This window comes from Mobula birostris, chromosome 1 (assembly GCF_030028105.1).
Source record: "Mobula birostris isolate sMobBir1 chromosome 1, sMobBir1.hap1, whole genome shotgun sequence".
Lineage (NCBI taxonomy): Eukaryota > Metazoa > Chordata > Chondrichthyes > Myliobatiformes > Myliobatidae > Mobula > Mobula birostris.
The window spans coordinates 230059346-230083593 of NC_092370.1; the positions used below are offsets into that span (position 1 = coordinate 230059346).

The following is a 24248-nucleotide window of genomic DNA, read 5'->3' on the forward strand; positions in this document are numbered from 1 at the left end:
GTTATTTTCAAGCTACTGGCACTAATCAATTAGCATGCAATTGTATTGCATCATCATTGTAACTCCATAAATCAGCAATCAGCACTCTAACTCTATTGCATTTCAGAATTATCAAAACTATAAATCAGCGCTATCATTGCCTTACCAATCTCTCTGGTAGTTTTGCAACTGTAATACTTTCTCAATTAATCTGCATTGTAACAATGCTACTGACAAAACTCAAGAAGCACTTTAAATGTGTGATCAACATTATTCAGTCTGCTTGCAGTGGTATTACTGGCATGAATCATTCAGCAATAGTAACTGCATTACAGACACAATATTGTAACTAGGTTATTGTAACTAGGTTATTGGTACCATTCATCTGGCAATGTTGCTGGCAGCTGTTTCACTCAACATTGCTACTGTACTACAATCATTCTTCAATCAACACTGTAAATACATTATTGTAATTGTATTACAGGCATCATTAATAACATTGTATCGATCACCAATATCACTGACAATACTCAGTTAGTCTGTAAAAGTATAACAGCTAAAAGTATAACAGGCTAGGACCAGAGGACACAGCCTCAGAATAGAGGGAAGTCCTTTTAGAATGGAGATGAGGAAGCATTTTTTTTAGCCAGAAAATGGTGAATCTGTGGAATTCTTTGCCATCGACAGCAGTGGAGGCCAGGTCATTGGGTATATTTAAGGCAGATAGATTCTCGGTTGGTCGGAGGATGAAGGGATAAGAGGAGAAGGCAGGAAAATGGGGCTGAGAAGGAAAATGGATCAGTCATGATGAAATGGCAGATCAGACTTGATGGACAAAATGGCCTAATTCTGCTCCTCTATCTTATGGTATCAGTCCATGCAGACCACGGCGCTCATCTAGCCAGTCCCAATTTCCTGTGATCAGCCCATATCCACATCCTTCCATATACTGTATCGGTCCAAGTATCTAAAATACCTGCTTCAGCCACTTCCCCAGGCAGCTCATTCCATCTTCTCGCCAGCCTCTGCATGAGGAAGCCTTGGGTCCCTTTCAAATCTCCCCCCTTTCACCTAAAATCTATTGGCTGCTCTAAATTGTCCATGGTGCGTGGGCGAGCAGAAAAGTCTGGTGTGGCAGGATAGTGTAATGACAGTGCATCGCTTTATAGTGCCAGCGATCGACGATCAGGTTTCCGATTCCTGCCGCTGTCTGTAAGAAGTTTGTACACTCTCCCGGTAACCGTGTGGGTTTCCTCTCTGTGCTCTGGTTTCCTCCCACATTCCAAAGCCGGTCAGAGTTAGGGTTAGTGAGCTGTTGGTGCTGAGACTGTGGTGATACTTGCAGGCTGCCCCCAGCGCGATCCTCAGGCTGTGTAGGTCATTGACTAAAAATCACGCATTTCACTATATGTTTTGATGTTTCAATATACTTGTGACAAATATAGTTAATATTTCTAAATTATCTCTTTGTGTAGATAGATGACAAAGGAAGCATAAGTAAGTAGGCAGGCAATTGAAAAATAAAGTTACAGGGTTACAGAGATATAAGGAGAAATAGGATTCTACTGTTGGATGCCAGCATGAATGTGATGGCTCAATGGCCTCTTTCTGTGCTGTAACAAGTAAGACATTGAAACTGTGGTACAAAGTCTGTATGATCAGTTTACACACTGTAGCTCCAGAACAATGTCATCATCACTGTATCAATACCACCATTCAGTCAGCATTCAGAAAGAATTACTGACCACATTCAGTTTGCATTGCAGCTGTATTATTGACATTATTAATCTGCATTGGAACTGCAGGTTCAAAAGACTCGGGACAGACTTTAACTTTAACTTTAAATTGGAACTGCAGCTCTGGTGATATTTCCTCAGCATTTTAACACCATTACTAACACTATTTATTCAGCAATGTAACTGTAATACTGGCAGCCAGCATTGAAACTGACTCTATTTAACTAGCATTGTCTCTGTATGACTGACCAGATAAGGGATTATTACCGCCGCATATTCACTCGGCATTGTAATTGTATCACTGGATATTCTCTTAATGTTTAGCAGCATTACAAGCACAATTCAATCCGATTCTTAACTGTATCTGTATTAGTGACATTCACTCTGTGCAACAAGCAATGTAAATACATTACTAACACTTAGATCAGTTCTGAAACTATAGTACTGGAACTGGAACATTACAGACGACAATCAGTCTGCATTGTGACCATTATTTGAGCAATCAGGTCTATTTAATCATTATTGTAGTATTACAGGCATTATTACATCTGCATTTTTGCAATATTACAGACACTATTCAAACAGCATCAAAACTTTATTACTGATACATTTCAGTCAACATTGTAACTATCAGTAAGAATTATTTCTGTATTAATGGCAAGATCCTGTCATTATTGTAACTATAAATCCCTGCGCGATACAAATATCACTAACCCTGTACAAGTCAAGTCAAACCACAAGTGAGAAAATCTGTAGATGCTGGAAATCCAAACAACACACGCAAAATGCTGGAGGAACTCAACAAGGTAGGCAGCATCTGTGGAAAAGAGTACAGTCAACATATCACACCGAGACCCTTCATCAGGACTTGATTTCTCCAGTCCTGATGAAGGGTCTTGGTCCAAGATGTTGACTATAGTCTTTTCCATAGATGCTGCCTTGGCCTGCTGAGGTCTCCCAGCATTTTGTGTGTGTTGCTCAAGTCAAGTCAAGTTTATTGTCAATTAACTTATACATGTATATAACCTATGTAACCATATATGGTATATAGGAACAACACATAATATTAAATATGGTAAGGTACAGAACAGTTTAACCAGTGACACTTCGCAGCAGGGAGTTCAGAAGCCTAACAGCCTGGGGAAAGAAACTCTTTCTCATCCTGATGGTAGCAAGTCAAAGAGGATGCTGGATGGATGGGTGGGATCCTTAATAGTACTAAGGCCTCTGCATATGCAGTGCTCCTGATAAATGTCCCTGATGGATAGTAGGGAGACCCCTGTGATCCTCTCATTCGTTCTCACAGTCTCTTGTAGGGACTTCTGGTCTGATGCTTGACTGCTCCCATACCAGATAGAGATGCAGCTTGTCAGGAGGTTCTTAATGGTGCTCCTGTAAAACACAATTAAGACGGGGGGGGGGGGGGGGGTAGCCTTGCCTGACTCATTCCTCTTAGGAAGTGGAGGGTCTGCCGTGCCTTCTTTATCAGGGAGGTACAATTAGCCCTGCATCTGCATTACCGACATACCACAATCAGCTTTCTAATTATGTTGCTTTCAGATTGTATTACTGATACTATACATGTGACATGGTCACTATAACTGAAATAGTTAAACAAGTTTTGAAATTGCAGAACAACACACACAAAATGCTGGAGTAACTCAGCAGCTCAGGCAACATCTATGGAAAAGAATAAAGAGCCGTGTTTTGGGCTGAGACCCTTCATCAAGACATCATTTGAAATTACAGTCCTTTCACGAGCCAATCGCTACTACATCGATACTACCGGCAATGCTCAGTACGCATTGTACTATTAAGGAACTCTCCAGCAGAAAATCTGTAACATTAAGTAACAGCTGGAGGTGGGAAAAAGCAGGAGATCCAGTATCTCACTAATAATGTTGGCACAATTGCTTCTTCAGTATTGTCAAGACCACCTACACCCCAAACACCCAAGGGGGCATCACACTTACAGTTAAGAACTGACAAGAGTTCTCATTTTTGATTGAGAAGCAGGTAGATCCTATTCCTTCCTCGCTGGAAGGAACACCAGGGAACTCCTCAATCTTGAAATGAATGCCTGTGTCTTCATGTCCTGTCTGGTCTGGGCTTACAACCAGTCCAAACTGAAATAAGGTCACATGTCAACCAAGAAACAGCAAGGCCTTGGGAGGAGAATCCCTGCTGAAGTTCCTAGAATTGGTGGAGAGGAACTTCAGTGACAAATTCACATCATGCTCCATATCAGGGTGAAGAGGAAGTGTCAGGGGAGCTCAGAGATGGCAGAGTTGTGACCAAATTCAAGATAAATCCAATTAACTATAATGTGGTCTCCCTGCTGTCTGCTACAGGGATGATTTTCTATATCAGTATAAACTTTATTCAATAATAAAAAGGCACTTACAAGAATAAACCATGTAATGTCTTTCATTCTTACATTCATGGTCAATGCAAGTTGCGTTCTTAAAATTAATAGGACTTTTGCCATTCATGTGCCCCCAATGGGTGGTACATGACTAAAGTAACCGAGACGATTCATCACCCAACTCGGCCTTTCCCTGTCCAATAGTGGAAGAACCCCTTACTGTGATCCTTCCCTACCGAGCCCTTGCAGTGGCTGAATGTATCTTGGGAATGTCATTCTAAGAGTTTCCTTAAAGACCTCCAAATGGTGGCAGAAGACCTGTTCCCAAAATCACAGTGGATTCCATCCACCTTACAACAAACATGACAACCATTATACCACAGCACCAAAAGAAATGAAAAACCTCACATGTACCTCACAATAACCTTTAAATCCATCAGTTGAGAAACCAAGCTCAAACCCAGCTGCCCACTGGAACTTGCCTCTGCCCCTCATCAGCTACATGATGGTGAGCAGGCCATGACCCTCAATGGACCCATGGTCAGTGCGCCTCAGTGTCAAGAACAGATCAATCATCACTCCAACACTGTGTCCCACTGCAATGTCAGACCTCACCTCCAAGAGGCTTCCTTCGAGAACAGGAAACCATTCAACTTCACTGCAGAATCAAGATTACATGATGTTGGTCACTTAGCTACACTATCCAGATGATGAATTAGGTGTTGAGCTTCAAGTCATCATTGACATGCTCATCTAATGGTAGGAAATAGTCTTTAACCTGTGCAAACCAATGTTCCTCAGTACACCTGTCTCTACTACATAATGTTTCTCCCTTGAATTGAATTGACTTTATTTCTTACAACTTCACATACATGAGGAGTAAAAATCTTTACATCTTCATCTAAATGTGCAATATGCAATCATAGTAATTTATAATAAATAGAACAGTCAATGTAACATAAAATACACTCAAATCAGTGTGAGTTAATCAGTCTGATGGCCTGGTGGAAGAAGCTGTCCTGGAGCCTGTTGGTCCTGGCTTTTATGCTGCAGTACCATTTCCCAGATGGTAGCAGCTGGAATAGATTGTGATTGGGGTGACCCAGGTCCCCAATGATCCTTCGGGCCTTTTTCTCACACCTGTCTTTGTAAATGTCCTGAATCATGGGAAGTTCAAAACTACAGATGTGCTGGGCTGTCTGCACCACTCTCTGCAGAATCCTGTGATTAAGGGAGGTACAGTTCCCATACCAGGCAGTGATGTAGCCAGTCAGGATGCTCTCAACTGTGCCCCTGTGGAAAGTTGCTATCATTACTGGTCTATAATGCGACCTGGAAAAAATGGACTATTTCTCATACCTCAGAGAACAACCTCCCAGTCAGCACAGGTATCAGAAATTTCATTAGCCATCCGAGGAAAAGAGCTTGAAGATCAAGAACTGGTTAAAATAAGAGTTAAGATGTGCCTGGCAGCTTTGATTCTTTCTAGTGTATGTTTCAGATGGACTCTCTTTAGTGGAGACCCAAAACAGCTGAATGGGTACTACTGACAAAACTTGCTACTGGCATGATGAAAGAAGCTGGATCTGTCACATCTCCCAAGCCACAACTCCAGCCTCAAGGATCCAATTACAATCAGTCAGCCTGAATGGGATATAAGATTCCTAAACAGATATTCTATTCTGAGCCCTGTCAAGGTAACCAATTACAGGGTGCACAGACAATTCTAAGAAAGTTCCCAGGACTTCCTTAACGAAAGTACAACTTCCCAGTCAATTCTTTGGAGTTCTTGCTCTATGTTTGCTCAGAATGAAAGAGCATTTAGGAAGACAGTGGAACCCTTGTGTATTCCTCAACACAAACATTCACAGGTTCATTGCAAATGGCACTAGGATGCAGCCCAGTACATCACACAAACCAGAATCCCTTCCGCCAACTCTATCTATACTTCCCACTGCCTTGGGCAAATAGTTTACGTAATCCAGGACCCCTTGCACCCCAGACTTTCTCACTTCACCTCCCTCCCATCAGCCAGAAGGTACACACCACCAGACTCAAGGACAGCTTCTATCCCGCTGTTATCAGACTGATGTAGACATCTCCTATCTCCAAACCTATCTTGCAGTGGCCCTTGCACTTTATTTGTCTGCCTGTGCTGGCTTTTTTCTGTAACCAGCACTGTATTTTGCATTCTGTTTTCTTTATTTCCACTACCTTGATGTACTCGTGTATGGTATGATCTGCCAGGATGGCATGCAACGCAAATGTTTTTCACTATATCTCGGCACATGTGACAACACTAAACCAATTCCAATTCTAATTCCAAGATCCATTTGCCCTGTCAAGCATATCTTGCACCTGGCTCCCACATGGACCTTATCAGCCAGCTCACAACCCACAGAAGTGGAATGGTGGTAGGCTGTCCTCCCGCCCCAAGGGGCCGCTTATGTAGGAAAGATTACTGCCACGATTAAATCAGTAATGGAACTGTATGACTCAAATATTCAGCCAGCATTGTGACTTACTGACTCCCCATCGCATTGGAAATATTAATACAAGTCAGTGAACATTATAACTATTACATCATTGCAAACGTGTTACAGATTTCATCGGGTCTGAATTTTTACTGAAATTATGAGCAGGCATTATCACCGTATCACTGAGAGTCTTCAGCTAGCGTGTAACTACAACTGCCGGGATTTAGCTTGAATTACAATGGTATAGCTAGCACTATTAAATCACAATATTTAAATCACACTATCAGCACGATATTTCGTATTGCCGGCACGATTCAATTGCCAGTGTAACTATTACTGACCCTTCCCAATCATCATTGTAACTGCTAAACCTGGCAGTCGCCAGTTGGCATTGCAACTGTTCTACTGATAATATTCAAGCCTCCTTCGAGGATCGTCACCTTGTCGTGGTGGAGGGGCTTGCGCGTACCTGAGATCCCCAGCGCGATGCCGTCTGGAGCTTAGCTCCTCGGACGGTGACCCATGGTGGTAAGGTCAAGTGGGAGGACCCAGACAGGAAGCGATCCAACCAAGACTTCAGCCGTGGAGTTGGCGGAAGGTGATGACACATCACAATGGCAGTGGAGGGTCCCGGGTCATATCGCATTCTGTGTCACGGACCCCTGGCCTCGATGTGTCGTGTACTGTATGGCGGCTGCCTGTGCATCAGCCTCCCCACGGTAAACAAAGTCACTCACTGACACTCTCCATAAGGGAATAGCCCCTCAAATCGTACTTGTCTCGAGTGGTAACACTACTACTGATATTCAAGCATCGTTGTATCTCTACTTCCACTATTCAATGTGTATCTGTCTATCGGTAATTCATTTCGCTTTTTAACTGTAATATGGGATTTTAACCGTAATGCTGGCGCGCTTCACTCGGTACCGCGTTCACTTTGCATTTTAATTCTATTCCGAATAGTATTCAGGAGTCACTGGAACCGTGTTATCGAATCTCTGGGCGTTTTAACTATATTTCTGCGAGAATTTGCTCAGCGATGTCACTGACAGCATTGAGTTTGTATATGAAATGCACTGGTAACGGTATTCAGGATCCATTCCCCATTCTCTCCTCAACTGCCTATCACCTCTTTCCGCTGCCCCTTTTTCCCTGCTCTCCCATAGTCCGCTGCCCTCTCCTTTAAGGTTCCTTCTTCTTCGCGCTTTACCTTTTCCATCTGTCACCTCCCAGCTTCTAACTTCATCCCTCCTCCGCAAGCCCACCCACCCCCTCACCTTCTAGAATTTACTCCTTTCCCCTCCTCCCACCCAACTTCTTAATCTGCGTTTTCCCCACTTCCTTTCCAGTCCTGATGAACGAAGGGTCTCGGTCCGAAATACCGTCTGTTTTACTCTTTTCCGTAGACGATACCTGATCTGCTGGGTTCCCCCTGCGGTTTGTGTGTGTTACTCTGGATTTGTAGCATCTGCAGAATCTCTTGTGCTACCGTGACTACATTACAGGCACTAACCAATTAGGACTACAATTGTGTTCCTGCTTATATTCAATAGGGCCGGGAAGGAGTACCAGCTATTCAATCGGCAGGATAATTATATGCCAACTTTTACACTTCATTATTGACACCAGTCAATTAGCTTTGTGCCTGTATTACAAACACCTTATAATTGACACTGTTACTAAAACCTGTTTTAGACCACATTTGGAATTCTGTTCAGTCCTGGTCACCTCGTTATAGGAATGGTGTGGAGAGGGTGCAGAGGAGATTTACACTTTGCTGCCTGGATTGGGGAAGAGGACAAGTTGAGCGAGTTAGGGGGTTTTCTTGTTGAAGAAAAGGAAGGTGAGAGGTGACTTGATAGATGATAAGAAGCATAGATCCAGTGGACAGCCAACGGTATTTTTTCCCCAGAGAAGAAATTGCTAATATCAGGGAGCATAATTTTAAGATTGGAGGAAAGTATAGGGGGGGAAGTCGGAAGTATGTTATTTCCAGAGTGGGTGCGTGGAACGCCCTGCCAGGGATAGTGGTAGAGGCTGATACATTAGGGGCATTTAATAAACTCTTAGCAAATGGATGAGAGAAAACTGGAAAAATGGCTGTGTAGGAGGGAAGGGTTAGATTGATCGTAGAGTAGGTGAAAAGGTTGGCACAACATCATGGGTCTGTGCTGTGCTGTAATGTTTTATGTTCTGATATTACAGACGGTATTGTGACTGCATTACTGACACCGAGCAATTCATACGGTAACTGTTGCTAACACCATCCAGTTAACATTTGAACCGCATTACTGACAGTATTCAGTCTGCTCTGTAACTATTAGTGATTCGATTTAACCGGTTTGGGGTCTACGTTATTAACATTAACCAATTAATATTTTAACTGTAACCTTATATTAGTCAATCACTATACAACTGGGTAAGTCTGACTTCAGTTTAACGGGAGTACTATTTGTGCTGGTAATGCTTTCATCTTGGTGAGGTCTGGCCCAGACAGCAGGAGCTCAGCACTTTATGGTTTATGGTTGCTCGCAGGCACCGCGCTGATCGGGGATCGGCCCGGTGGGCTCAGTCCGCGTGGATACAGCTTGGACCCGACCACCCAGCACCAGACATCTACGTCTATCCTTTTCCTCCACTGATGAGGCCCGGCCTATTGAGTTCCTCCTGCTTTTCAGAATATTTTTGCCAATATCAATAATGTGGTTACAAAGCCCGCTGAATCGTGTTAGTCATAGTTACTCCCAACCACCTACCTTCCTCCCTCACCTGGCTTCACCTTCCAAGTTGTACTACTTCCCCCGCCCCACCTTCTGGCTTCTTCTCCCGTCCTCTCCAGTCCTGATGAAGGGTCTCGGCCCGAAACATCGATTCTTTATTCTTATCCAGAGATACTGCCTGACGTGCTGCGTTCCTCTAGCATAGTGTGTGTGTGTGTGTGTGTGTGTGTGTGTGTGTGTGTGTTTATCTAGTAATAGTTAAGATGTCGACGAATACCGTCAATAATCTGGATTGTACCTGGCTCAATCTCAGCTGTTGAGACGCCAGCATCGTTGACTAATTTAAAAGGAGACGAGGTAGCCCCGTTTTAGTCATCAATTAGTCATTTTAACACCCATCTCTAGCACACTATGGTCTTGCGAAGTTTTGATTCTAAGTTTTTTACGACCAACGGTTCATTATGTTGATGTTCATTAACCATTAACTTAAGCAGCATATCCACCAAGATCAAGCAATACCAATTGCGATGGATAGCTCAGGACATATGGACGGCTAACACCAACCAATTACCACAGCCACCACTTACTCCTGCCAATAGTGCACCAGAATATGTGGCTCCTGAAAGCCACAGCCACCTGAGGACCCACCAATAGACAACCCCTTAGGAGAACATCGTACTCGGGTGATCGCACTGCAGCTCCGGAGTATCCGATATTAGAACGGTAATAATCACAATCAGAAGTACGTTTTTTTTAACATAGGTGCAGCATACTAATTGGATGGTCACTGCTCTGCAAGTGACAGTAAGAAACAGCCAAGCGTTGTGGACACAGCTCAGCCTGTCACGGAAACCAGTTACCCTCCACAGACTCTGCTTTAGTAAAGTTGCCGGCATAATCAAAGACCCCACCCACCCCAGATATTCTTGCTTCTCCCATCTCCCTTCCAGCTGCTGATACAAATGCCGTCTGTCCCGCAAAAACCCACTTCTCTCTCTCTGTCTCTCTCTCTCGCTCCCTCACACACACACACACACACACACACACTCACAGAACGATCATGCCGTAAAACGCAAAACGCTGTCAGCAGGTCGAGCAAGATTTGTAGAAGTGGGAAGCGGAGTTAACGTTGCAAAGGCACAAGGGAATGCAGATCCAGAAATCCGGAGCAAAAAAGAAAACAATTGGAGGAACTCAGCGAGCCTGGCAGCATCTGCGGGTGGAAATGGACATTCGATGTCTCAGGTCGATATCATGTACTGAGAGAATTCAGTCGGCATAGTAACGGTAGCAATAACGCCGATAAATCCCCATTGACATTGTGCAAGGTGTCCACCCGAAACATTGACAGTTCTTTCCCCTCCACGGATGCTGCTCGGCCAGCTGATCATTATGACTGTGTTCACTTATGTCTCCTGTCATTGTACACACAGGAGATTCAGCAGCTACTGGAATCCCAGAGCAACATACACAAAATGCTGGAGGAACTCAGCAGATCAGGCAGCATCTATGGAGAAGAACAAGCAGTCGATTTGGGCGGAGCTCTTTCAACAGGTTCTGATGAAGGGCCTCGTCCTCTCCATAGATGCTGCCGACATTTTTGAGTTCCACCAGCTTTTCAGACCGTAATACCATAAGAGCAGAATTAGGCCCTTCATCCCATCGAGTTTGCTCCGCTATTTCATCATGGCTGATCCCGGATCCCACTCAAACCCATACACCTGCCTCCTAGCCATATCTTTTGATGCCCTGACCGATCAGGAAGCGATCAACTTCTGCGTTAAATATACCCACGGACTTGGCCTCCATCGCAGTCTGTGGCAGAACATTCCACGCATTCACTACTCTCTGGCTAAAAGGAAAAGAAAGTCCTCCTTACCTCTGTTCTAAAAGTTTGCCCCTCAGTTTTGAGGTTGTATGCTCTAGTTCTGGATGCCCCCACCATAGGAAACATCCTCTCCACATCCAGCTTATCTAGTCCTTTCAACATTCGGTAGGTTTCAATGAGATCCCAGCTCCCACCACATTCTTCTAAATTCCAGTCAGTACAGGCCCAAAGTTGCCAAACGCCCCTCATATGTTCACCTCTTCATTCCCAGGATCATCCTCGTGAACCTGCTCTGGAATCTCTCCAATGACAGCACATCCTTTCTGAGATATGGGGCCCAAAACTGTTGCCAATACTCCAAGTGCGGCCTGACTAGTGTCTTATAAAGGCTCAGCATTTTCTCTTTGCTGTTATATTCTATTCCCCTCGAAATAAATGACAACATCGCATTTGCGTTCCTTATCACAGACTCAACCTCTAGATTAACTTTCTGGGAGTTTTGCACGAGGACTCCTAAGTCCCTCTGCAGCTCTGATGTTTGAACCTTCTCCCCATTTAGATAATATCTTTCCCAATACTGTATTCCATCTGCCACTTTTTGCCCATCCTTCCAATTTGTCTAAGTCCTGCTGCAATCGCATTGCTTACTCAGCACTACCTACCCCTCCACCTATCTTCGTATCATCCGCAAACTTTGCCATAAAAACATCAATTCCATTATCTAAATAATTGACAAAAAATGTGAAAAGTAGAGGGCCCAATACTAACCCCCTGAGGAACACCACTAGTCACTGGCAGTCAACCAGGAAAGACCCCTTTTATTCCCACACACTCCTTACTGCCTGTCAGCCATTTCGCTATCCATGCCAATATCTTTCCTGAAACGCCATAGGACTTTACCTTGTTATTTTGTGTGTGTTTCTGCCACTGTAGTACTGCTTTAAGGTTGTTTTGTCCCAGTTCTGACGAAGAATCCGGGAACATGAAATATTGACCCGTTTCTCTTCGCACAGATGTTGCGTGCCCGACCTGTTGAGTGTTTTCAGCATTTTAAGCGACCATAAGACATAGGAGCAAAACTAGGCGATTCCATCATGGCTGATTTATTATCCCTCTTAACCGTATTATCCTGGCTTCTCCCCATTACCTTTAATGACACCCTTACTAATTAAGAACCTATCAACCTCTGTCTTACATATACCCAGTGACTTGGCGTCCATAGCTACCTGTAGCAATGAATTCCACACATTCACCACCCTCTGGATAAAGAAATCCCTCATCTCGGCTTTAAAGGGACATCCTTGTAATCTGAGGCTGTGTCCTCTGGTCCTAGACTCCCCCACTAAAGGAAGCATCCCTCCACGTCCAATCGCAAACAAGAGAAATTCTGCAGATGCTGGAAATCCAAGCAACACATAGGAAATGCTGGCCGACCTGCTGTCGACTGTACCCTTTTCCATAGATGCCGCCTGGCCCGCTGAGTTCCTCCAGCATTTCGTGTGTGTTGCTCTCCACGTCCAACATATATAGGCCTTTCAATATTTGATAGGTCTCAATGAGATCTTCCCTCATTCATCTAAATTCCAACGAGTACAGGCCCAGAGCTATCAAACACTCCTCGTACGTTAACCCGGGATCATTCTCGTAAAGCTTCTCCGGACCTTCTCCAATGTTAAATCATCCTTCCTCAGATAAGAGGCTCAAAGCCGATCGTCATGTTCCAGGTGCGGCCTGACCAATGCCTCAGCATTGCTTTAAAATATGCTGCACGACCCCGCAGAGTGTTCCTAGCATTTTCTGTCATTGTAATAGATTTCAACATCTCCGTTCCACGCTCAGGGAGACCATTTGGCCCCACTACCCCGTACCACTCCATGCCGTCCTATATCTTCCTCATACGTCATTAGGAGACCATTCAGGTGATGTATTCAGAAGCATTCACCTTCCAGAGGTCTACTCATCGGTGAAGGCGATCACAACTTGACATGGGGTGGGAACGGATTGAACATTCCGCCGGAGGGGAGAGTGGGCTTATCTGCGGCGCTCTTTGGGATAAGTCACCGCAGGCAGGATGGACCGAGCGGTTTCTTGTGTTCCTCCCGGGTTTACCCAAGGCGTGGGAAATGAGCCCTTCGCTGCCCAGCCCTTACCTCCCGGCGTCGCGCTATCAAGCAGTAAATGAGGGAGAGCATCCGTGGAATTTCATAGAAGAAACTCGCAGGGAATTCGAGCACATACATGCAAACTCCCACAAGACATAAGAGTGGCTTCCTCTTATGTACGACTTCCGCTCACCTAGCATCCCCCCCATTACAAAAATCGTCGTTCGAATTATTCCTTTCCCGATCTGATTTCATTTTCTTTTTCGTTCGATGAATTCCTCCTAGCAATTAAACCACTGAGTGCCCATCAAAGGATGTAATTGAGAGCGTGCAGCTGTTAGAGAAGGTAATAGAACGAACTGTGCCGAGTGGGTCAGTAGACAGAGGACACAGTTTATAGGCAATTAGCGAACCGAGCTGAGGAGAGGTGAGATTATTGAAGAGCAGAGATGCTGAAGCGCGCTGCCTTGAAGGGCGGCGAGAGCGGACCGAACTGCAACTTTCCGATGGATGGAGTAGCGAAGTGGAATGAGCGGGGATAGCGGAATCCAATGGATTTTTCTTTCAGAGAACCCGCGCGGAGTATAACGGGCCGAACGGCCCCCCGCGCCGGCTTGGCCGAAGGGAAAGGGGAATCTCGACTCAATCGCCATGTGGCTGAAAATCCCCGAGAGAAATGCCGAAGAATTTACGTAACTGCTACGGTTTACGGGGTGGAGGAGGAACTCCATTCGCTTCGCCTGGGTTCCCTGAGCTTTCCAGCCTGCCAGCTTCTCCCTGGCAACCCTCTCCGTCCTAATCTCAAAACTGCAGCTAACAGGAGATACGCGGTGGGTCGGGGACGGAGGTGTTGTCTCTAAAAGCGAACACTTCGGTCACAGACCTAGACTCTCCAACAATGTTAGGGAAAAACCCCAACATTAGCCGACAGTGTACAGCGTGGCTGCATGGAGTTATTACACAGACTGCGAAGGGTTAGCCCCCACCCCTCTCTCTCCTCTGCATACACACATTGTACCAGGACTTAAAAAAAAGCTGTAACTATCTGTACAACATGCCCTCGGTACTAAACTCCATACGAACACAGAACTGAAACAAGACGCAGCACATACTGTTAGCATGCAGAAGGGAAGGTAGGCAGCAAGTTAAGTAGTTATTACTACAGAGAGAATAGAGAGAGAGACGCACCGTGACCACCCCGCAGGGAGGCAGGGGAGCGGTAGATGGAGATGGGCACGGAGGGATGCTTGTTTCCTTGGAAGAGGTGCTCATGGTGCGTCGAAGTGCCAGATGAACTCCATACGCCGCTGACGATACTGCCCAGGGTCAGGGACCAGATCCAGGGCGCTTGGCCACAGCAGCGGGAGGCAGAATGCTTGCTCCAGAAACTCAGTAAAATCCTCAGGTGCATGGTCGGCGCTCTGTCAGTCCGGAGGCACACAGCGCGAGTCCGAGGCGAGAGGGAAGGTTCATGGTGGTGTGGAGCCCATGATCGTCGCCGGCAGCTCCCCACGCCCTGACTCTGTCTCTCTCTCCCCCTCCCGCCCCCACCCCCCCAACGGATTCGGCCAGACCACCAGAGCTTGACCAGGTCCTCCTGCTCGATCTCAGGTTGCAGCCGTGGCTGCTTCGTCCAGACCCAGATTGTATCCGCTAATGGTCATGCCAGCCGGCAAGTCTCGTTATTGCTCATCGCGCGGCGGATGGGGAAGAGGTGGAGACTTGGGCAATCTTCCTCTTTCTCTAGAGCTCCAAGGTACCCTGGAAGGTGACAGCAGACTCTCTCTCTCTCTCTCTCTCTCTCTCTCTCTCTCTCTCTCGCTCTCTCTCTCTCTCTCTCCCCCCTTCTCTCTCCCCTCTCTGTCTCCCCCTCTCTCTCCTCTGTCTCTCTCTCTCTCTCTCTGTCTCCCTCTCTCCTCTCTCTCTCTCTCTCTCTCTCTCTCTCTCTCTCTCTCAATCTCTCTCCCTCTCCCTTTCACTCTCGCACACACACACACACACACAAAGTTGGGAATCTAAAAAAAACTGGCAGCTCTCAAGATCTTTGCTGCTCCCTCCAGTAGCAATCTTCTGACTGATGCAGTGCAGAACTATTTAGACGCTCTCTCCTCCGAGCATCGTTCCCAGCATCTCAGACGGAAGATGATTAACCCTGTGAACGCTTTGGTACGGCGGAGCAGATCGGCGCACACAGGCATTGTGTGAAGAGCAAACAGCAGCAGCGTTGAAAGAGAGAAATTGAGCCTTTTGTTTTAATTTGACAGAAAAAAAAGACTTTGTCAATGTTTCCACTCCGAACGGCGGGGCGGTGTAATTGGAAATGGGCAGAACAAACGACGGAGTGATAAGATTGAATAGCTGCCCACCAATCCCAACCCTAAATCCAGCGGGGGTCGGTGAAGGAGAAGGTGGAGCGGATGCAAGCGGCTTCTGACAGGGACTTCCTTCTTGCAATGAACCCCGTGCACCTGCACCTACACCACACCCCCAATCCCTTCATCCACAACTCCTCCCTCCATCATTTCAACCCTTCCCCACCCCAGCACACACACCCACTCCCTCTCCCGGGGTCTGTGGAGGGAATCAGCTCCGGAAGCCGGTGTGGGGGGACCTCCACCTTGCACACTATGCCATGGCGCTCTACCACCGCAGCAAGACACTGCCTGAGTGTGGAATTCGACATTAATATATGGGTTTTAAATAAGCTTGTCACCCAGGAACTTCTTATTTAAAAAATGCATCGCTTTATTTTTAATGAACTAGATGCGAAACACTTCGGGATTCATGTGAACAAGATATTCTGGCGCCTTCAGAGGAGGACTCCTATCAGATTCGATTCACCAGTGGGAGGATGTGTTACTGAACAGAGATAACTGTGCCACAACCAAACACCACCTTTCCCTGGTCTTCTAACATCCAATCCCACCCAGGCTCCCCTCTCCAGGTGTACAGTTCTGTCTCAGGCCTTCTGGACCCAGTGCTGGTACTGATAGAGTAGCTTTATTTCTCGCATGCGTATGAAAACGATCGGCGAAATACATCGTTCTGCGTCAACGACCGACACACTCCGAGAATCGTGCTGGGGGCAGCCCGTAAGTGTCGCCACGCTTCCGGTGCCAACATCACTAACCATGAACTCGTGCTTCTTCGGAATATGGGAGGAAACCGGAGCAGCCGGTGGAAATGCACTCGCTCATGGGGAGGACTTGCAAATCCTTCTCAAGTTCTGGCTGTACTACAACCCCACGCTCCTGGTCTACGGTTACCCAGTAGGGTGGGGGGAGGGGGGAGGGTAGGTCCTCAGAGAATCCCCTGATAGGCTTGCTCCAGTACCATATGGGTTATATATACCGTTCCTCCTTCACTATCAATCTAACCCCTCCCTCCTACATTGCCCATAACCCTCCATTTTTTTTCAATGTCCCTAATGTATGAGCCTCTTCCCACCAGGAACTTATCACTCACTGTGTATCACCCATGATATCTCCCCCTCCACTTGCCTTAAAAGTATAAACACAAGAGATTCTGCAGGTGCTGGAAATCCAGAGTAAGACTCACAAAATGCTGGAGTAACTCATCAGGTCAGGCAGCATCAATGGAGAGGAATAGAGCAGATGTTTCAGCCTGAAATCATTCATGAGTCCCAAAGAAGGGTGCTGTCCTAAAACATCAACAGTTTTATATATATATTGTCATCCTAGGCAATACTTATCAGATAGTCTTTGGCTATCCACTCTATCAATGCCTCCTATCATCTTCTACATCTCTATCAAATCCTCCTTCACTCCAAAGAAAAAGGACCTCCAAAGAAAAAGGGCCTCACTCGCTCAGCCTATCCTCATACTCTATAATACAGGCATCCTCTACACCCTCTCTAAAACTTCCACACCCTTCCTATAATGAGGCAACCAGAACTGAACATAATACTCCAGTTGTGATCTAACCAGAGTTTTACAGAGCAGCAACATTACCTCACAGCTCTTGGTTCCTGTAGTCACCTCCATTTTCCCACTCCTGGTTTGTACGGTTGCTTTGTCTCACCATACCTCATTGTCTACTCTATCATTGTCTCTTATTATGTCCTTTCATATTAACCATTTCTGACCTGGGAAAAAGTCTCTGGCTCTCCACACGATCTATGTCTCTTATCTTCAACACCCCTATCAAGTCACCTCTCATCCTCCTTCATTCCAGAAAAGGCCGAGCTCGCTCAACCATTCCTCTCTAATTCAAGCATGGATGTTGAAACCACATGCTCTCTCAGAGAACTAAAATAGATCCCAAGGCACCAGTTTGAAGAAGGCCAGGTGAGTCTTCCCCAGTGTCTTTGCTTCTCCCTCTGCCAGCATTACAAATACAGAGATCTGCTTCATTGTTATCGCACCACTGTTTGTGGAAGCCTTTGTATGCAAATTGCTTGCTGCGTTCCTACAATGTAATTCACTTGACAGTACTTCCACTGATGGGCAATGTTCTTGCAGGGCAAGTTATACTTTTGGCATGGTAATGTGGTGGTTAACATAACACTGTTACAGCGCCAGTGACCTGGGTTCAATTCCTGCCACTGTCTGTAAGGTACTGGTGCATTTTCCTCATGACCATGTGGGTTTCCACTGGGTGCTCCGGTTTCCTCCCACATTCTGAAGATGTATAAGTTAGGGTTAGCAAGTTGTGGACACGCTATGTTGACAAGGGACTTGTGGCAACACTTGTGGGCTGCCCCCAGTGCATCCTGGGACTGTGTTGGTCATTGAGGTAAGTGACACATTCACTGTATGTTTTGATGTGTATGTGACAAATAAAAGCTTATCACTAACCTTTATTTAATCTCGATTGCTATTGCTGGGGTCAGCATTCATTGTCTTCTTCCCAGGGTTGGGGAGCTAGAACTCAAGGACATAGATTTATAGTGGGAGGGGAGAGATTTAATAAGAACTTGAGGGACAACATTTTCACTCAGTGTTGAGTAGAATAGAATGATCTGCCTGAGGAAGTGGTTGAGGCAGGTACATCAACAGCATTTAAAAGTCATTTGGAGAGGTACAAGAATAGGAAAGGGTTAGATGAATATGGGCCAAATGCAGGCAAATGGGAGAGCTTAAAAGGACATCTCGCTTGGCATGGATGATTGGGCCATAGGTCTGTTTCTCTGCTGTAAGGCTCTTTGGCTTTGGTTGTGGGACAATGCATTGATTGATCAGAAGAAGATTAAAAAAATTAAAGACTGAAAATGTAAACTCAAGGTCAAAGCAAAGCATATACGTTTGTATATGTCACCATATACTACCTTGAGATTCATTTTCTTGTTGGAATTTTCAGGAAAATAAATATATTCCATAACATTTATAAACAAAAACTATACATAAGCAGACACTGACAATCCACCAATTTGCAAAATAAGATAAATAGTGAAAAGCGAAATCACATTTGCTACTCATTACTTGGTTGGAGTTCGGAGACATAAGAGACTGTCGATACTGGAACCTGGAACAAAAAAAAAGCAAAATGCTGGAGGAACTCATTTGTGGACAGACTCAGAATGTTGTCCAAACACTTCACTCCTCGGATACTGCCTAACCTGTTGAGTTCCTCCTGTATTTTTGAGTTAAACTCGAGTTTGGATCTGGTCTGTGGGTTGAAGAGGGCACAGGAGCCAGAATCTCTCACGAACTCTCACGCCCTCAGCAGGAGAGGGCATGCTCAGTGTACACAAGAGGCTCAGTGGCAGGTAGTTACTGCATAATGTATCACCCAGAGCAACGTTTAAGCAGCCTGTGATCAGTGAATTCAGCATGAGGCAGGAGTGCTCCCTTTATTATAAGCCTTCTATCCCTCTTCTTCCTTTTGGTACGCAGCAGTTCAGATTAACGGGAGAATCCCCAAAGACCCCCTTCTACTCTACAGTGAAAACCTACAGTTTGTCCCCATTCATTTCATTATCCCTCTCAATTTATTCCCGCAAACAAGAATATCATAAGGTCAAGAGGCTGCCTGACCATTTTGTGGTTTTACAGGCTAACACTCTTGTCTGACTGTACCTTATGTATGTGCCTTCATGGGAAGAGTGGGTTGGCTGTTAGACTGGGGATGATATTATAGCTGAACCTGGTCCGTTGCTTCTCTGGTTTTACTGCTAGTGTTAGTGTTAATCTAGTGTCGGGTGGAAACACAAATGCCCGAAAATGGCTTCAGAACGTGGTGCAAACAGCCCAGTCCACCACAGGCAAAGGCCTCCCCATCACTGAGCACATCTACAAGGAATATTGCTGAAAGAAAGTGGTGTTCATCATCAAGGATGCCCTGTTCTCACTATTACCATTGGGCAGGAGGTCCGAGGTCTCACACCACCAGGTTCAGGAACAGTTACTACCTTTCAACCATCAATCTACTGAACCAGCATGGGCAACATCACTCACCTCAACACTGAACTGACCTCTACAATCTACAAACTCACTTTCAGAGAGTCCACGGCTCACGTTCTCAGTATCATTGATTATTATTACTTTACAATTTGCCTTCTTTTGCTCATTTTGTCCATCTTTGTTGATGTATAGTTTTTCATAAACTCTGTTGCTGTGACTGCCTGGGAGAAAATGAATTTAAAGTGGTATAAAACGATATATACGTGTTTATATAATAAATTTACTTTGATTTTGACATTGACTTTGAGGGGTGAGTGGAAATAGTGACAGAGTTTAGAAGGCCTGCAAGAAAATGAATCTCGGGGTCGTATGTGATCACATAATAGTACTTCGATAATGAATTTATTTTGAACTTTGATTTTTGAGTGCCCGTCCATCATTCCCACTGCTGTCCAAATAACCTCGGAGAAAAGAGCACTTGAACCTGGGAGGGATTGGGGAGGCACTGCAAATGTCATTGCAGTTAAAGGCACAAGATATATGACCATAAATGAACACCGCAAATCTAAACACAAGAGATTCTGAAGATGCCGGAAAATCCGGAAACACACACACACACACACACACACACACACACACACACACACACACACACACACACACACACACACACACACACACACACACACACACACAAACCGCTGGAGGAACTCAGCAGTTCGGGCAGCATCCACGAAGGGCACAAACAGTCAACGTTTTGGGCCGAGACCCTTCCTCAGGACTGGAAAGGAAGGGGGAAGAAGCCAGAATAAGAGGTGGAGAATAAGAAGACAGTCTACACAGATTATATGAATCTTTCAGCGTTTACCAGCCGGTAACTCACTCCTGTGAATGCTGTTCTACATCTCAGCCCATCTCCCAACCCTTTTACTAAATCAGAACCTCCATTTCTCCTGAGTACTATGTGACCCTCTATAAACTTGCAGAGTCCTCAGTTAGCTTCGAAGCCGAACCTCTCCTCAGTGCCGCTCTGAATCGGCAGCCAGAACTATTTGCCGAACCCACGTGACTCAGAGCGCGATTCCGCTGGACTGAGGCTGATGCCAAGATTAGATTAAACGTCTATTAACTGCGAAGTAAAAAGAGGCACAAAATCAGCAACGAATTCTGTTTGTAGTGGGTTAATTGGCCGCTGTAAATCGCCCCGAGGGTGTCGTTGAGTGGTAGAGTGTCGCAGGGGAGATGACGGGAATGTGGAGAGAAGAAAGCAGAATTAGTGTAAGTGGAATCTTGATGATAGCGCAAGCTCAGTGGGCTAAAGGACTGTTTCCGTGCTGTAGGAGTCTGTGACTTCCTGAACACTGGGCATTAATCCCGCCTGTCTTCAGGGTGCTTTGTGTAAAAGGAACATTAAACAGTGTTTTCTAGTTGGCATAAAGCAAAGGTCTAACTGCACAGACAAGAACCGAGATCATGTTATTGCCGGTTGGCTGCGATCAGTTCATACAGCCAGACCTGCAAGAGTTACGGTCAATCCCTAGACTGCACTAGTAGCTGATATCGTCCAGAAAGCAGCAGGTGTCTTATGACTGACTGACCCCAGTGACGGAGCGGGGGAGATGGATGGATGGGGAGATCTCCTTCCCGATTTCCTCACTGACGCGCGTGTGTTTGTTTGCTTCAGAATAATACACGGCTTTCCGAGGTGAAACAGCCTCAGGCTGGCCTGGCTGGTAAGAGCATGGAACCAGTGTGAAACTAGAGCAAAAAATATTTAAAATAAAATGGATGTGGAATAGTCCTTAAGACAGATGAGTCCAGAACCCACTGGGCTGTCCTTTTTAAGCATTGTTACGGCCTGACAGAGAAAAAAAAACTTAAAACGAAGAATACAAAAAGGAAATGTAGATTCCAGGGCAGACCCTGTAAGAAAATTCTGAATGAATGCAATGGCCTAAATTATCTTTCATTCTCTGATTCCACTTGATAAGAAGATGCTAACAAAACACTGGAAATTATTACAGTCTCTTTACTAATCAAACAGGCAATTAATCTTTATCTGGCTTTTCTCGACAAATTAGACACATCTCAGACACAGCCACTGTGAGAAGTGTGCAGTGAACACCGTCTATTTTTCCTGTTACATTTCCCTCGGGCTCTTTTGGATACAGCGGGAATTATTACTGCTGCCTCTAGCTCCTGTTCGGGGTTCAATCTTACTATGTGGAGTTTGCATGTTCTCCCCCGCGACTGTTTGGGTATTCACCCGACGCTCCAATTTCCTCCCACGTCCCAAAGACGTTAATTGGCTGTGATAATTTGCCCCTTTAACGGGCAGTTGGCACAAGATCAAAGGGGAGTTAATGAAAAAGTTGAAAGCTCAAAGAAAATTTACTATCGAAGTATGTGTATGTTGCAATATAATACCCTGGGATACATTTTCTTGCAGCTATTTACAGGAGAAAAAGAATATGCAATTGAATTTTATGAAAAAAAACTATACATAAACAGACAATGACTGCCAAACAACCAATGTGCAAAAGATGACAAACTATGCAAATAAAAATAATACTGAGAACTTTGAGTTGTAAAGAGTCGTTGAAAGGGAATCTGTAGGTTGTGGAATCAGTTCAGAGTAGTGGTGAGTGAAGTTATCCACGCTGGTTCAGGAGCTTGATGGTTTCAGAGTAATAGATGTTCCTGAACCCGGCGGTGAAGACTTATTCCCTGACATACTCTTGCTTCAGCCAGGCTTCCATTATTGTTCTTCCAAAATACAACTTCTGAGTTTTCTCACTCAAATTAGGTAAGTGAGTGTGTTTCTTTTTACTAAATGACTGGCTCAAACTCCCTTATTTTCATCCCCTACTCAACCAACTAAAATTTGTTTAAACTGATCACGCGGGTACGTGAAGAAATTGCGATAGAGTGGCTTAGATCGGCAAGGTAGTGGCTGAACAGATGCTAGAAGCAGTGTCATTAGCAGCCTTCAGAAATGAAATGGATAAATACTTCCATCCACCCCCACCCCATCATCCAGGCCACGCTTTCTTTTCACTACTGCCGTCGGGAAGGAAGTACAGGAGTCTCATACCACCAGGTTCAGGAACAGTTATTACCCATCAACTCTCAGGCTTCTGAATCAGCATGGGGAACTTGATTCACCCCAGCACTGAATTCATTCCACAATCCATGGACTCCACAAGTTGCATTCACGATATTATTTATTTATTATCATGCTTTGGATTTTCTTTTTGCCTTTGCACAGTTTGTCATTTTTTTCCACGCTGGTTGTTTGTCCATCTTCATGTGTAGTTTGTCATTGATTCGATTGTGTTTCTTTGTTCTACTGTGAATGCCTGCAAAAATGAATCTCAGTCTAGTATATGGTGGCATATATGTACTTCGATAAGAAGTTTATTTTGAAATACCTTACTAATTTTCAGAATCATAAGATAGTGGGATCAATCAGATTGCCCCCAGAAAGGGTCACCACAGACTAGACAGCCAAGTGGCCCCTTTGACTGTGTTGATCAATGATAAAGTTGAAAAGGGAAAGACTGCGACAACGTTGCCTCCTGTTCATTGTTCTCCCTCACTTTGTAACTTGCTGGGAGCAGGATATTAAAATTCAACATAAATTAATTATCAAAGCACATATATGCCACCATGTGATACATTTCCTTGTGGGCATTCACAGTACAACACAATAGAATCAATGAAAACCGTAGCACTTTACAGTACGGGGGTTCATTTCCCACCACTGCCTGTAAGGAGTTTGTAGATTTCCTTGTGACTTTGAAGGTTTCCTTCAGGTGTTCCAGTTTCTTCCCACATCCCAAAGACGTACGGGTTAGAAGGTTAATCAGTCACATGGGCTCATTGGGCCAGAAGGGCCTGTTACCATGCGGTATTACTAACAAAAAATTCAAAGACTGATAAAAGACCGATGTGCAAAAGAAGGCAAACTCTGCAAATACAAAGAAAAACAAATAATATAACAATAAATACTAATTAGATAATGCCTAGAAACCTATTTAAATTAATCTCTATTCCCCAGACATTTAGGTGAAAAGATTAACATAGAACATAGAAGAGTTCAGGCCATTCAGCCCACAATGTTGTGCTGACCTTTCAACTTGCTTCAAGATCAATCTAACTCTTCCCTCCCACATTAATGAGCTAGGATTGATTCATTTGGAACATAAGAGGCTAAGAGAAGACCTGATTAAGGTGCATATGTTTTTGGTGCTCCTAGAGTACTGCCGTTACTCTCTGGTTTGGTACAGCATCCTCTCACAATATAACAAAACCACAGCGAACCTTCAGGTCAGCAGAAAAGGTCATTGGCTACAGTCTACCTTCACTGCAGGACTTGTCCGTGTCCAGGACAAAGAAGCAGGCAGGAAAAATCATTGTGGACACTGCCCACCCCGTAAACTGCCTTTTCCAAAAGCTCCCTTCTGGAAAATGCTATAGGGCTATTAAAACAAAAACAAAAAGTTTCTTCCCCTAGGCAGTTAATGTGATGAATCATTTTAGCTAGCCTTCCCCCCCCCCAACATCTATTAGATTTATTAGATCAGTCATTCATTGTACTTAAACACTTTAAGCCACTTTTTGTAATGCTGTTTACATTGTAAATAGGTACTGGTATTTATGTATTTTTGCACATTTTA

At 44.9% G+C, this 24248-nt stretch overlaps 1 protein-coding gene across 8 annotated transcripts in view; it reads right to left on the reverse strand.

Moving 5' to 3' along the window:
- Positions 1-24248, reverse strand: part of nrxn3a (neurexin 3a) — a 2269325-nt gene that overhangs the window by 647376 nt on the left and 1597701 nt on the right. For 2 of the 8 annotated variants that reach the window (XM_072273235.1, XM_072273234.1), the window contains exon 1: positions 14396-14700. The exons of the other annotated variants lie outside the window; for them this stretch is intronic. In XM_072273235.1, the coding sequence (XP_072129336.1) occupies positions 14396-14618 (223 nt within the window). In that variant the 5' untranslated portion in view covers positions 14619-14700. Of the gene's footprint in view, positions 1-14395; positions 14701-24248 lie in introns of those variants that run through there. 8 annotated transcript variants of the gene reach the window in all.